Below are 15883 nucleotides of genomic sequence, written 5' to 3' on the forward strand. Positions count from 1 at the left end.
TAGCCATTTTGAAATCAAGGCATTTCAGTTCAAAATGTGATAAAACGGAGTGAGTCATTGAACTGAGGCCAGTCTATCACTAAAACAGATTAGGCGTAACTTTCATGGCTACGGCTTTGTTTCCCCTTCAACCCAGGGTATCCCAATGGGGAGATAATCTGGGAAATGCTGCGATATCAGGTCCTCTCTAGGTTGCCTGAGAAGCCTTGTGAGACCCTCTGGAGATATGAGGCTTTGATATCAAGACCAATTATGTGGTATGGGCGCACACGTACACACAAACATACACGCGCAAACACGCGCACACGCTCCCTGGCCTTGGAGAGTGGTAGGGAGGAAAACAAAGAGAGAATGTGATACTGAGGAAACACCGGGCAGGCGGAACATGCTCTGATTTTTATCAGCCAGTTGAGCTGGGCTTGAAAACCAGAGACGATACAGACATAGAGGGAATGACAGAGTGGAAACCAGACAGGCTGAAACAGAATGAAGAAGAGGAGTGCGCAAGTACGGCAAAGAGCTAAAAAGCACACACACACCCACTGAAATGTGTGCAAAATCCCCAAAACAGACTTCAACGCACATTAACAAGTGCACACACACACACACACACACACACACATTGGACATGTGCATGAGCGCACACTCAAAGATTCACTGTGTGCATTTATGTGCAACGCTGGTGCTTTTAAAACACACTGTGTGCATGAACATTTCTGAGCCTCGCTCATGTTTGCGAACGTACAGTATTGTGCACACAGACTCTCACAGAGGCTCACACACACATTCACTGAAAATATATGTGATAAACAGTTGTTTCCGGTCTGAGTCACCTCCACAGAGGATCCCTCAAGATTAAGTTTGGCCTCTGGCTCTGCTAATTGGAGCTTAAAGTCTGGTGTAGCCCCTGGGCAGTGTATGCTGTGTGTGGTACATGCCGTGTGTTACTGCGTGTGTGTGCGTGCGCATGTGTATAAATTATGGATGGCAAGGACTGCAGGAGAGTGGCCACACAGGCTGCAGCTGCCAGAGCGAGTGGAGAGGCTGAGCCAGGCCAAAGCAATCGCAATCCGAGCATCGCCACATGACATGGACAGGTGGTTTGACTGAGGGACGCGAGGAGCGAGAGAGACAGCAGGATGAGTGCAATATTGAGACAGAAAAAAGATGAGAGAGAAAATAATGGGACAGCAGGAAAGAGCACTCAAAGTCAGAGCAACACGTGATCTGAAAAATTGAGATACTAATGGTGACATTAATGAATTATTTATATCCAGACATTCTCATTACACAGAGCATTCCTTTCCCCTCATTGCTATTTTTGTTCTGCTATTATTTTCCAGTTAGTGCTCATCATCATACCTGCCCAACAAAATGTTGGCACTGTAGGGTGTAGAGACCATTAACAATACGAACAAAAGACCACTCCTTCATAATTATAACGAATACCAGTAAAGCAAAAATTCTTATCGCTTTAGCAGTAAGTAAAAAAATGTCTCCTGTTAAATGTACAAATCTTTGGAGTGTGTGTTTGTTTGCAGGAAAAGTGCAGAGTTAAAGGGGCAAGAATTTAAGTTTTAAACATTCGAAAATTAACTAATATTATCAACAGAATGTGAAGAAATAAAGAGTTTTGACATTATGTCAAAGACCTATTGTGTTGCACCGACATCTACTGTAGTTAGCATGCCAGACCAGTCCAGCCCACTTACTGCATGGCTAACTGAGCTAACTAGTTAACTGCAGCTGCAGTTTGCTCCCTATTTGTTAAGGGTACGAATCCGAGAGGTGGCCACTTCTTACATATTGCACCTTTTTAAGTGGCAACTGACAACTTTCCCCCTGGGCATTTCCAAGCGGTATTGCTGTTGGCGCCGCTGTTGCAAAGACAACTGGATTGTTTCTGTTTTCCTCAGAGTCACAAATAACAACAACACATGACAAAATGTGAGTTTATTTAAGTCTATTTAGTCTATAATAATTTTCCCGGGTGACCACATGTCCAGTGGAACACAAAATTGTATTGTGTTAGCAAGGTTTATAGGGAACAAGTGTAAACGATGGTTTTATTATTCTTTATCCATTACATTGTGCAATCAACATCTACTTTATAAGGATACGTAGAAGCAGAAAACTTGTCTATTGCCAGTTTAAGTGAGGTAAAAGAGAGAATCAGACATTATTACATCTTGCAACTAAAAAAATAAGCACTGATTATTCTTACAAAAGTGTTAATGGAATAATAATCATCTAGTTTAGTCTCCTGAGACTCATTTAAGTTAAACATCAGTGGGAGTCAGGGCATTGTTGGCTAAAAATTACTATGATACATGACCTGTACAGTATCTATAAAGTCTCATTTCTAACCATACATCCATGTCTGAATGGTTTTATTGGCATCTTACAGCTCATGGCCATAAAACATATCAATGTTATACTATTAAAGGAAAACCAGAACTAAGCATGTATTGTTACCCTTGTTCAGTGAAACACTTCTAATTCTGCCCACTAATTCTGCAGCACAGTCAGAAGAGGAGGCGAACACACCGGTCAAGTGTAGAGGAAGTGTTACCTGAGTAATTTCCATTGTCTGATAAGGTTCTGCAGTTGTATGGCATTGTACTGCTTGTACAGGAACTGATAGCAGCAGAGGTGCATAGGGTGGGGCTCACAGGTTATAGTTTCCACAGATTTTCCATCACCTTTCTCCTTTTTCCCCATCACACTACAACTGACAGGTGTGCAGCTGTGTTGTGTTGTTTTTGTGCTGTTGTTGTGTGCTGTCAACTTTGTGGAAGTGGGTTAACGTGTGAGTAATGCAGAACTTGACACTGATACTTCACCAGGATGAATACTAAATGAACAGTTGACACTGCAAACGTACTGCGAGGATTTCCGGGACTGAGAAATGTCTGTCTCTTCTGCTGTATGAAACTGTTCCTGTTTTGGGTAAAGCTCTTGGTGCCATGAGTCAGCGTTGTGCATTTTGCACGAAGTGTACCATGGGACAAACTTAATTAACAAAGCAACACACAGAATGAATTACTTTCACAGTGGTTGTCCAGTTTCTCCAGTCCTCCCCAAACAGGAGACTTGAGGGAAACTTTCTTTACAAGAGGCAGCACTGTGTTTCACACGCTCATGTGCGTTTCACATCATCCACACAAACATGTGCACACATGCTTACTGACCTGAGCGACATGATCTTGTACGCATCGGGGAGGTAGCACCTCGTGTTTTCCATCTGGGCGGGGTCTGAGTCGCAGATCTTGTCATCGGTGCGGCCATAGTTGGCGCTCTCAATCATGATGACATCTGTGCCCGGGCAGCGCAGTTCAATGGGGTAGGACTCGCAGGACAGCTCCCTGCGCACCACTGCCATGGGGATAGGGGCACGGCTGTTGGCTGGACACAAAGAAACACAAGCATTAACATCTGTGCAAAGATTATGTTTGATTTAATGATAACTGTCTCTTCAACCTACTGAAATACTGGAACACTAGACTTATTTGTAGGGCTGCCTTTAAAACATGTGCACTGGAGGCCTAAATTGTACAAGCACAGATTGTGTTCAACTGAAACTGCATTTGTACCCTTGTCATATGGACTAATTATCCATGCTATACAAAAACAATAGCGTTGCAGAAGATTTTTCATAAGGGCATGTTCACTGTCGCAAGAGAACCAAACTTAGTAATTACTGTTTTGCAGTTAGCACTTTTAGACATCACTCCAGATAGAGAGTAATTGCCTGGCAATTTCAACAGGCATTAAGTGCTGCAGAAATGTTCAAAGATAGCAATGACTTCTTATTCTCAGAAGTTGCAAATTTGATGTATACATCCACTCTCCCTGTACTGAAGTAGGAAACATTTCATTAATTCCAATGAGATTGGAACTACTGATCTGTCCCAGATCTTTCTTACTGCTGTTTTCCTTACTGGTTTAATGAGTAGAACTGATGAGGTCTCTTGGATGATGAAGCATCTGCAAGACCACACAGCCATCAAGTTGCCATTAACTAATTAGGTCTAGATATCCTATAAGCTCAATGTCTGGCAATCTTCATCGAAAAAAATAGCTTCTGCACTGAACACAGAAGTTGACGTAACCACCAAGATGTCACCTAAAGGTTTGTGGACCACCGTTTGGAGCCTTAAGTTTTGCATTATGGACGTCGCCATCTTGGATTTTATGGAGAAGGATGTGACCACATTTGGTCAAGGGTGGGAGCTTGTTTGGATCAACTGACGGCTGACGGCAGCTGGCTACCGGCTATGCCATGGTAGCAACTTATCACTCAAAAGGTAGCCATGCCCAAAAGCGTAACCTACTTTATTTTCTATTCTAATGTAAATGTGACAATCATTTACAAAATGAACATCATACTTTCTTAAAGAAGGCTTGAGACGAGCGATTGAAACCCTAAACAATCGACTGTGTAAAATGGATGGAGCATCTGCGTCTGAAAAGTGAAGCCAATGCGGAGGTGCCTTATCCCGCATTCTTTCTAATGGCCAGCAACTCAAAGAAGTTTGATTGTATCAAAGTCTATGAAAAAGTGACCCTCCTTCTCACTTGATTTATTCATTCACCAAACAGTTTCCTAATAAGTGTTTGGTCTCAATCGCAAGTTTCAAGTCTTCCTCAACATGTTCCTCATGAACACAGCGCTTCCTCGGATTCTCAGTCAGATCCAATCAGGATATCCTCTCTAGCTCCACCATGTCATCCAAAAACTGTTTCTTCTGGCACCAAGAAACAAGATGGCAATGGCCGTAACGCCAAATCTGAGGCTTCAGAAATAGTAGTGAACAAAACAATGGGTGACATCACAGTGAGTTTATACTTGCCATACACTCATTCCAAAACTGTCTACAGAGTAAATAAATCAAGTAACAAGTCACTTACTCATAGACTTGTACACAATCAAACTTATTTTGGCAACCAGTGGAGTTGCCCCCTTGCAGCCATTAGAAAGAATGTAGATTTAAGGCACTTGGCTTCACTTTTCAGATCTGGATGCCCACTTCTTTTATGCAGTCGATTTTTCTGCACCCATGTTCTTATCTGTGCTACATAGAGTCAGGGGATGTGATGGGGCATGTGCTCTTCATTGTGCCATCAAATTCCAAGACAACACTCACTGCCAAATACAAAAAATAAAAATGTGTGCTTCAGAAGAATGTGAGCTTGCAGCTCTGCTTCTGGGATGCCTCACCTCACAGCAGGTGCCGCTATCACACTTTTTCACGGCAGACATTTTGGCTCGTCATATCGGGGAAAGCACAGGTGAAACAAATTTCATTGAGGATGGCTCAGTTCCTTCCAAGTGTCCCAGTAAGCCATGACACTAAGCCAGCATGCAAAATACCGGGACCCTGAAACTACAGTCGTATTTTAATCGTTTCATTTACACTTGTGCTTTTCCTGCTGTGACAGGTACAAATGTGTTCTGTGAAAAATATCAGGACTGTAATGTGAGAAGATCTAATATGGTCATTTTTTTTATTTGATCAAAGAGTAGTCCACACATCATCAAGAGAGGATGGTACCTGCACTGACTATAACATTCAACATAATGACAGAATATGTGTCCTCTTCCATTAAGTATGTGTTTATTAACACACTGGAAACATATGTACTTGTGATTAGAGGAGGGTGCTGTGATATCGATGGTTTGGGGCTGGATATTCCCTGGGACTTTGGTTGCCGTGGTGTAGCTTGGATGTTGTTATTCACTGTTCTTGAGAGCAACGATCCCAAGGTGCATCAGCTATCATCCCTTGATAGATAGGTTATCAGCCAAGGTGTTCACTTGTGTTGTTCGGCTTTGTCATCACCTCGCCCAGCTGCAACTAATTTCGATCTTATTGTACACAGCTTCGTACTGTCACTTGCTACCCCTGGATAGGACCTCATCTGAGAGTTTGAGCTATATCTGGAGCAATATACATAATATGCATTGTCCCTGTCGAATAAACAAATAAAGTATATTAAATCTGATAGTGTCAAGTGATTGTGACTGCTTATTGTTCTATGTCAATTTTGTTTTTATTGAATAATTCATCCTGTCAAGGCCGTCCAAATCATTTCTGCACACACATGTGCACACACAAACACACACACACACCCACACAGTGAACAGGCATCTACCTGCAATCCAAACACAGACCTACAACATCCCTGAAAAGCGAGGCACGGCACCACCTTCCTCGATCTGCCTGTCACGATAACCATAGCAACCCTGTCCTCCCTCCCTCGGCTCTCTCATTGGCTGGAGGAGCGTCATGGTTACACCGATGCTGCAAAGAATCTGAATGAGCTCAATGACACTCTGCCCGGGCTCTACTTAATACTGCCCTTCACCACATCACACACATGAGCACACACACATACACGCACGCACACACACACACACGCATACAAATGCTCTGAGTGATGACATGTCGTGGCAGAAATTCATAGCCAATATCTGTGTGGTGCCGGTACCTGAGGGCACTACATTGATAAAGGCAGGCGCTAGCTTCCAGATAAGACTGATATATAAGTGACATTTACTGAAAATGTCCTCTCTAATGAACACACACACGTATATCACCGCAGGCTATGATTAGACCTTAAGCACACGTTCAGAAAGGATGCGTGTCCCAGCAGTGGTTGAGGATTTGAAGGACTTTTTGTGTGTGAAAGAGGGTAAGAGTGCTAAGGTCAGTGGGTCATTATGGTGTTAATACGTGTGTTAGTTTATGAGTTTGTCAATGGCTGCATCATGTCCGCCTTCGTGAGCATGAATGTAAATTTTGAAGAGAGGGTTAATTGAAGCGTGAGGGGATCAATACGCAGTATTGTAAGGCAGCTGTCTAGACTGGCTTTGGATCAGATGTCTTACAGTGTTGCCTTACAGGGTCCCCGCTGGGCATAAAGAGAGCATTATGACACAAACACACGCACTCGCACACACAATTCAAATAAGGGGTCTATCTGTATTCCAATTAAAAGCCACTCTGCATTTATAAGCAGCAGTAAATGCGCTGACTCTCACACACCGTCCTGTCACCTTTTAATTCATCTATTTATATCAGCTGCCACACCTATAAAACTGCACTCTGTTTAACCTGCCTCGCTCTGCATATATTTCTGTCACATTTTTCCAAACAAGCACACATGATACACACGTAGAGTAGGAGCCAATATTTAGCTCTCTGTCTTTGCAAACATGCAATAATGTGTGAGCTGGCAAGTGCATGTTAATGTGTCTGTCATTAGTTGTGTAAGTGGTGACAGAAACTTGGCAGCAGCGGACAGTACAGACAATCTTATTCAGACACTCTTATTGCCTCAGGGGGCTGAAACAAAAGGATATCGATTTTTACATTTGGGCCAAGAACAAGAGAGTGGCGAAAGAGGTGGATAGATGGAAAGAAGGAGAAGGAGACGGTGAGAGGGAAGAGGAGAGAGATTTAAAAGGTGATCTCTCACTCCAACTGCCAAAGCATTTGGCCAAGACTGGTGTCAGAAATGTGGGTCGTCTGAGTTAGAGCAAAAATAACAACACATTTTTAAAGTGCAAAAGATATTTTAAAGCAGGCATGCAGTTTTTTGTTTTTTCTTACTGTCAATAAATCCTGTGAAAATAAAAAGAAACAAAACCAACAATGAATTGATCCTACTTACTTGGCTGTGTAGCCAAAGCCCAATATAATTTTTTTTTCTCCTCTGTTCTTCAGTGCTCCATTGTTGTCCAAAATCTATTTATTTCCAGTATATACAGATAACTGCTCACCAAATAAAGGCTTGTTGGAGGTGCTGGAGCTGAGGATAAATGCATGATGGGAAAACCATTCGCACAGTGCAGTCGGTTCAGTTTTATTGAGGGCTAACTTTTGGTCAGAGACCCAGTTCCTGTGGGACTACTGAAAAAGGATCATGAATAAAAAGTCACCTCAATGAATGTCTTTTGCACAGATCCAGCTGTTTTTCCTATCATTATCAAAAAAAACGACTAAAAACACATAACTAAACCACTCCGTTGCTCTGGCAGACATGTTTTTTTTTATTAGGATGATGATGGGCATTGTACTTTATTTTGAAATGTATTACTCCACAACTAAAAATTGTCCCCAACAAAGGCACTATTCACCCTGCTTGAGTATATTTTTGAAAAAGGTGCTTTAAAGGTGCAGTATGTAGTTTTTCTCCAAAACTACACGGTGACCCTTTAAGAAATGGCTTAGCCTTTTATTAAAATATGTTTGTTTTAAGTAGGGATATAAAGCACTACAAACAGAGACAAAGAGTATTGAGGAATGGACTCATATATTATTGGTAATCTTTTCATGATGTTTGTTAAAAATATAAAAGAAAAATTCCTTACCTTTAACACTGTGAAATGTATTTGCCACAGTTTGTTTGATGTCCTCTTATTGACATTTATTTCATATGTACTGGACTATTGCAGCATTTTTCTAAAGCCAACATGATTAACAAGTCTACCCTGTCAGGTTAAATACTGTCCATGCCAGGAATATACTTTAAACCCCTGATTTTGTTTTATTTATCTGTGATTTATGTTCAGAAAGCCATGCTTTCCTATTCTCTTTTATTTGTCTGCACATAACCCTGAAATAATGACAAGACACGGCTAGCTGGAAGAGATGGAGGCTCGCTGCGGTGTGTCCTCAAGCTAAACTGTCTTTGTTTCAGCTAATCCTTGCTAAGTATAAACAGCATCATTTGCATATGTCGACTTATTCTTTAGACATTGATGCAAATACCTTTGACTGAAACTCATCTCTCGGTTGTAAAGCAAAGCCGTCGGTGTTTGTGTGTCTAGGTGGCTGCCTGTGAGCATTTCCTGTGTGAGCTTGAGTGTGTGTTTTGTAATGAGGATCAGCGTCCATGTGGGTGTACAGTATTCCAGCGTTTCCAGTATATCATCCGTGCACATGTATGTCAGCGGGCACAAGTACATGCCTTAGTGAGTGCGTTTGTGTTGTATGTGTCTGCACGTGCGCCACAGTTTTTCCTCTCAACAGTGTGATTGACAGCAGCCATTAATAGGATTAAGTCCAAGTGGGCCAGAGCTCCCTTTAGGAGTCTTCAAAGCCCACCGTCGCAAGGGAGTGGTGGAAACATACAGACAGCCTACTGGGGCTGCATCTGCACTGTGCATGTGTGTATGTGTATGCATGTGTGTGTGGTGTAAATCTGTGTGTGTGTGTCTGTGTGTGTGTGTGTGTGTGTGTGTGTGTGTGTGTGTGTGTGTGCGAGGGAAAGATATAAATGTGCTCTGCAATAAGACAGAGGATCTGTGTAAATGAACAAGAGTAAGTGAGTTAAGTGTTTCCTTGGTTTTGCAGCTGCAGTTCTTGGGTGTGTGGGGGCGGATAGGGAGTCAAAGCTATACAGTCATTTCTTCAATTTGTAGTTCCAGGCATATAAAGTAAAGCTGTAAATGTGGAACTAAACTTTACTGTTAATTGCATGTAAATTGCCTTGACATACTGTATATTAAGTTGACATATGCCTGACCAAAAATGCAACTGGTTACAATAACATGGCAGCAAACAACATCTTTTTTTTTAAAAAAACCCCACTGCAATAAACCTTTTTCTTCGCAGACAAGTTGACTTTCCAGAGTAGGAGAAGCGAAGGTGTTTACTAATAACATTAAAGGTGCACTATGTAGTTTTGGGGAAGTAATATTAATCCCAAGAGAAAGATCTTCACTGACTGTTTTTTTTTTTATGCCTAAACAAACTAAATAAACAAACTCTCTTTGTTTTCATGACTGAATAAACTAAATAAACAAACTGGCCTTTAAAGGACAACACAATTTCATACTGTTTTACTTTGTTTATATTTGGCGGACCCTGCCACCTTTCTAGCTTCTAGCTTTTTCTAGCTAAGTGGAATTCAGCCATCAATAATTTTATTATTTACACGTTTGCTTTGCCTATTGCGACACGTAACAAAACCTACCATGAAAAGTGGAGTGGTAAACCCTTTGCAGCTAAATTGTAATGCCAGTGTTGCAAGCAGTTTCCAGGGCTAAGGTTAAGTTAGTTGTTGATAGTCAGTAAATACTTCTAAAGCTTTAACTGGCTACATGTTAAACCACTACAGATGTGGAAGATAATTGACTGAGAGCCTGTTTTTAACAGTTGCAGCCAGATACAATGTTTTTTACAAAGACAAAGAAGTATTTGAATGTATTGCATTTAACATCGAATTTACAAGAAAGCACAAATATTCAGGAATTTGCCGTGGCTGTCTTGCAAAGATTTTTTTTTTAAGTTTCTTACCACTCAACAACTCTCAAAATTGCTTGATTTTCTGATATTGCAGTAACTAGTTTAAAGGTGTTCACAAACATCTGCTGCTTATCTTGGATAAGGTTAAGACAGCCCAAACACGCAATTTGCATTATAGTGAAATAAATGGAAATCAGTGTGTAGGCGGTCCTTTATTGTGGCCCGGGACACATTCATCTACACACTGCTAAAATTATGTGGCCATATGACCCCCTCCAAATGTAGTCTGAGTGGTCAGGTCTCAATACTTCCTCAGAGCGTGTTATTGTGTGTGTGTTTATGTTGTTATTATATAAATAATGCAGCCTGGGTTGCATTACACTGTCATGGATGTAAATATGTGTATAATTGTGTGCTCTGTGTGTATGGCCTTGTATCTTACCAATGGCGATGGGAGCAAACAAGGTTGAGACGAAGAGCAGGCATCTGGTCCACATGACGTCTGAGGTTGACCTGGAAGTAGATCTGGAGGTACTTCCTGCTGAGCCCAGACGGGCTTGTGGTGAGCTGTTTTTGTCACAGCTCAGTGTTCCTGACACCATACAGGCCTGCAAAATGACACACAGACAGGATTTGTTCACTTGGATGCCATATCAAAACAAGCTAAAATGCCTTCTCCCTGTGTAATGGGCATCTCGGTATATTACTTCACACTCTCACACACAGCATGGATTTAAACCTCATCTGCTGATGCAAGTATCATCAACAACAATTAAACCTCTAGTTGTTTCATTTGCTCAAAAACTGTGAATTTTCACATTTTTAAAAAAATCACAAGCACAGATTTCTAACAGTTTACCAAGCGCTTACAAAAGAGAACCACCTGCCTCTGTAAAATTGCATATTCAAACAACAATTCAGCCTCATGGTCATTACTGATCAGCTACTTGAACAACAAAGTGTTAAGAAGTTTATGCAGCAAAGGAAAGTATTTCCCTGACATCCTTTAACTCTCTTTACATATGGCAAATTTATGCTTTAACAAACAGCACTTAACATGGGTCAATGCAGCCTCCAGTGAATGTCAATCAATAATTATCTTAAATGATGCTGAGAGATATACAGAGAGCATGGATTGATTAAGAAGCAGCAGTCACTCATATTGTTGTTGTCAACAACCTTGACATATCTACATTCTAGATTAAAAATAATATGTCCTATATATATATAATACAATATGTCAGACAGTGAAAAGTACAATGAGATAAGGTCTAAAACTGTCAACTTAATAACCCATTGTATACACGCTGCTACATGTAGATGGCAAACATTGTGCATTATGTAACTCACGATAGCTGATGAAATATTTTTTTATTCTACAAGCATTTGTTTGATATACAACCAAGCAGCTCATCCATCATTGAGTTGTTCCCATGTCGTCTTTCTATTGTCTTTAGAGTCTCAAATTATCTCACATTATGCTGTCACAGTTTCTTTAGGACTCAAGAGCCGTTCTGATTTTGAAGCATTTACAGCTCTGCAGACGATAAATATGAAACTCTAACAAGAACAGGAAAATTTGCACAAATGAATGTTTCACAAAACAACAGACCATATGCCGAATAAACCGCAAACAGCAAATCTGTGAAGGAAAAGCAGGACTCAATGCTAAATGTTGGCCTTGGAGAAAAAGTAGGAAACCACAATAAAATGGTGCTTAATGTTTGCATAATGATGCTGCCGTCTGTGTTAGGATCCACTTCACTTGGTATTCCGCATCAGCATCAAAGTGTGAAATGTATTGATGTTCCAATCTAATTGTTCATTTCATGGTCTATCAGCGATAAACAATTAATAAGAGGATGGTCTCTGAGATTAGTTATAGCAGTGACAGACTGGTGAGCATCGTCTCTCCATCTTTTTTTTCTAAGCTGATTAAGCTGACCAGCAGTGTTTAATCACTCGCTCTAACAACAACTAACTCAATCACTTTCTTTCTGTGCTCCCAAATTTACTTTTTGATTGTGAAGGATATTAACCCATTCCCCTAGTGAAAGACTCTTGAGTTGTGTGGTTTTATTACACTTTTTAAGTCTGCAGAAGGATCATTGCATCACTCAGTCATTAGTGAGCCCTCTCATGCATGGAGTCTGCTAAAGAGGACGCCATTTTTAACCATTTAGGTTAAAGTACCATGTCCCAGTCACCAAGTGGCAGATCTCCCAAGCCTTGTCCATAATTACATCTGATTATTATCTCTTTGTTGTTTTGAGATATGGCATGATACATTCAAAATGGCAAAGGGAAGACAAGTTACACCAAAGGGTATATTCTGACTACTTAGTTTCACCTTGTTTTGTCTGTTTTATTTAAAACTATGATATATTTTATACTTGAATAGTGCCATTAAACAGCAATAATAAATACTAATTTTTAACATTTTAACAAATATAGGTCCAATAGGCAGAACATAACCCTTGGTGCATATCATCCAGATGTATGACAAATGTATTTTCAGTAACAGAAATATCTGAAAATCTGAAAAGTATATTCTATTAAAATCTTGTTTTTACCATTCTGGTTCTATGAAAATAAAAGGATTTAACAGTTATTCTTAAATCACTTTCTATACTGTTGATGCGTGGCGTTGACTGCAGTGGACCTTTACGTCACTCCTTCAAAACAATATTTATTTCAAAAAAGTTATTGGCATGACTTTTCACTTGTGTCAGAGTGAAAACAAACATTTAGAAAAAAAATATTACTCTGTGATGTAGTAATTCATGCATGAAAGGGCTAGTTGATGTCAAATAAACACAACTTTTCATGGGAGTAGCTCAACATCAGCTCTGTTTTGCGCTTAAATTATCACCGTTCTCAAGGGAACTGAGCTCCAGATAAACAGGCATGTGGAGCTTGTGTGTGTGTGTGTGTGTGTGTGTGTGTGTGTGTGTGTGTCTGACTGAGAAAGACTGCAGAAATTTGCGACAGCCGGGGACAGATGGAGTAAAGCAGACAGCCACAGCCATGGGAAATACATCATGTGTAACAGAGACTATTGATCAGTGTGGCCATATCATTTTGGCCCAGCAGAGACTAAGACAATAGCCAGCTATCTCCGTCATGCCATGCTGTGAAGGCAAATAGCTGCCTTGGCACGGCCTCCACCTTAGATATTTTTGGATAGCTACAACTACTCATATAAGAATACCAGATTGTCTTTTTATTTATAGATACTGTCAGACTGATACAGACCTTTCTATAACCACCAGAGACATACTACATATGCATAATACATCTTCTGAACATCCACAATGACAAAATGCCTCATGTTGCAGACAGGACAGATAGACGGAAATACCCAGAGGGAAATATGTACACTACAGAAACTGAATCTCTGAGCACAGACCAGAGCCACACAGTATGATAAGAGCTATGTAGTCATCTGGGGTTTTATTGTCTTTGTTCTTTTAATGTCAAACTGAATCCTTGAAATTGAAAATTAATTTAAAATGATTGTGACTTAAAGGGCTGAAATAAATTTTACTAAAGAGAGATTGCAGGAGAAAATTTCTATTTGCATTCCAGCATATAATAGTTTTTTTGTTTGTATCCAGTCAGTTCATGTTTTGCAGCTTTCACATATTCCTGACTTTTAATTTTTAGTTCTGAATAGTTGAATAATTTTGCATCAACTGGAAGGTAATTTTTTTTTTTTGTTCAAAATACAACCTCTGATTCAATGACACCTTTCTAATTTGCAAGCCTGTAAAGGCTCAGAGGCAAAAACACAGGTTTTAACTACCAACAACTGATTGTGAGAATTATAGTGGAGAAGCCGTGAATCTTCAAAATCAGTTTTTTTATGTGACCTCTTTTTAAGCGGGCAGGTCTCTTGTATCGAAATCTATTTTTTCAATAGTGCAGGTCAAAATACCAGCATTATTTGTTACATGAACCAAAACAGAACCAACACAGGGAAGAAGAGCAGGGTTTTTAATCCCTGTCAGTTTGTATCACCTCAGGCTGTAGTGCTATTCATCCATTGTTTTGGTGAAAGTTTCCAAGTGTGGGAGATATCAGCTGAAGAGATGTTGCCTTCCTGTCGCCTGTAACGTTAGCTAGCTTAGTTAGTTATCTTCTCACTAAAATGTTTTGGGATGATCTTTTAAAACCAGGTCATGATTTAAGAAATGATACAATTTTGTTGAGTTTTTAAAATTTGAAGGTGAACTGTACCTTTCAAACCTCTTCAAAATGATCTCCAATGCTGCACCTAAACACACATTCACCTTTCCAAATATCAGATGGTGCAAGTGATTCGATGGAGAGTGATCTCATATCTGCTAACAGTTCCTGACAAATCCATAATGGCATCAAAGTGATAGAATCACAATAGACTCGCCGTGCCCCATTCTTCCCCCCGCTTAAACAACTCAACAAACTGCCCCATTTTGATTGATTGGTCCCTAACTCGGTTGAACATGAGCAATCTGACCAGCTGTCCCCAGCTAGACACAGGAGGCATACACTGACATATGGCCGGACGCCACCAGCCACAGCATTCCACTGTTCCATAATTCAAAAGCTATTCCATCACCCCGTATGCTCTGCCACCATCACACCCATCAGTTAATTAACCCTCTCATTTCCAACATGCTCCTGGTGCCTTTGCAGACAATAGTTGCAAATAGCTGAAAGCCTCAAGCGGTTCAAGGCTAATCTAAACTCAAGTTTTGTTCATAATTCAGTAGGGCTGCGTACTCCCATATGCTCATTTAACGACGTAAAAATATGTTCACATAGACAATGGTGATCGCCCAAAGCATGGCCCTGTTTCCCTGACCTGTTTCCTTTCATTATCTTAATGTGTTGATTGGTTAATACATTATGAATAAAGAGGCAGTAATGGTGCTAATTATCGGAACATATGTGATGTGTGCACACCGTATTCATCAGTTGATCGTGCACACAAGGTTTGGCAAACATCACATGCCCTGTCTGAACTCACTCACTGTTAAAATGATGAAATGATCGAGCCATATATTTTTAAAGGGAGCTCAATATTTCCTATCCTGAGCTAGTTATATCTCACTGGAGACCCTGCCTGGCAGACCGGCAGCATCTGCATAAATCTGAGCAAAACATCAACTAATAAGCAGGATCAGACCAAAACAAATAGCCGTCCCTGGATCCAAGTCCTCTGCTATACCTGCTGTTATTCTCCATCTCTGCCCTAGTTATATCTGCTCAGTAGCTGTCTGGTAATTATTCCAGAGACATAAACATATGTGACTGTTTTGCTCTTGCTAATAAAAAAGTTACAATATATGTGATGAAAAAGATGTATAATTTAGTTTGGATGAGTGTGACATCATTAAATGAACCTAATTATTTCAAAACAACAAGGTATTATTTTAGTGTACCACTAGGACAAGCATGCATATGTGACTTGGTTTCTATGTCCTATATTTTCCTGCCCTGAATCTTCATCTCCTACAGGGTGGGCATTAAAAGATCTGTTGCCGGGGCCACTACACTCACGGAGTATATTGCATGCATCCATGAACTAATTGATGTTGGGCTGATTCTGTGCACAGAGGCAGCCTGACCCTGCGTATTTGTGT

At 40.4% G+C, this 15883-nt stretch overlaps 1 protein-coding gene across 1 annotated transcript in view; it reads right to left on the reverse strand.

The window, feature by feature from the left end:
• adgrl3.1 (adhesion G protein-coupled receptor L3.1) overlaps positions 1-10753 on the reverse strand; it is a 91045-nt gene extending 80292 nt beyond the window's left edge. Inside the window, exons 1-2 of the mRNA XM_073465839.1 lie at positions 10699-10753; positions 3192-3405 (exon numbers count right to left, since the gene is read on the reverse strand). Of these exons, the coding sequence (XP_073321940.1) occupies positions 3192-3405; positions 10699-10753 (269 nt within the window). The remainder of the gene's footprint in view (positions 1-3191; positions 3406-10698) is intronic.
• Between the last annotated feature and the right edge of the window lie 5130 nt (positions 10754-15883).

This window comes from Pagrus major, chromosome 1, assembly GCF_040436345.1.
Source record: "Pagrus major chromosome 1, Pma_NU_1.0".
NCBI lineage: Eukaryota > Metazoa > Chordata > Actinopteri > Spariformes > Sparidae > Pagrus > Pagrus major.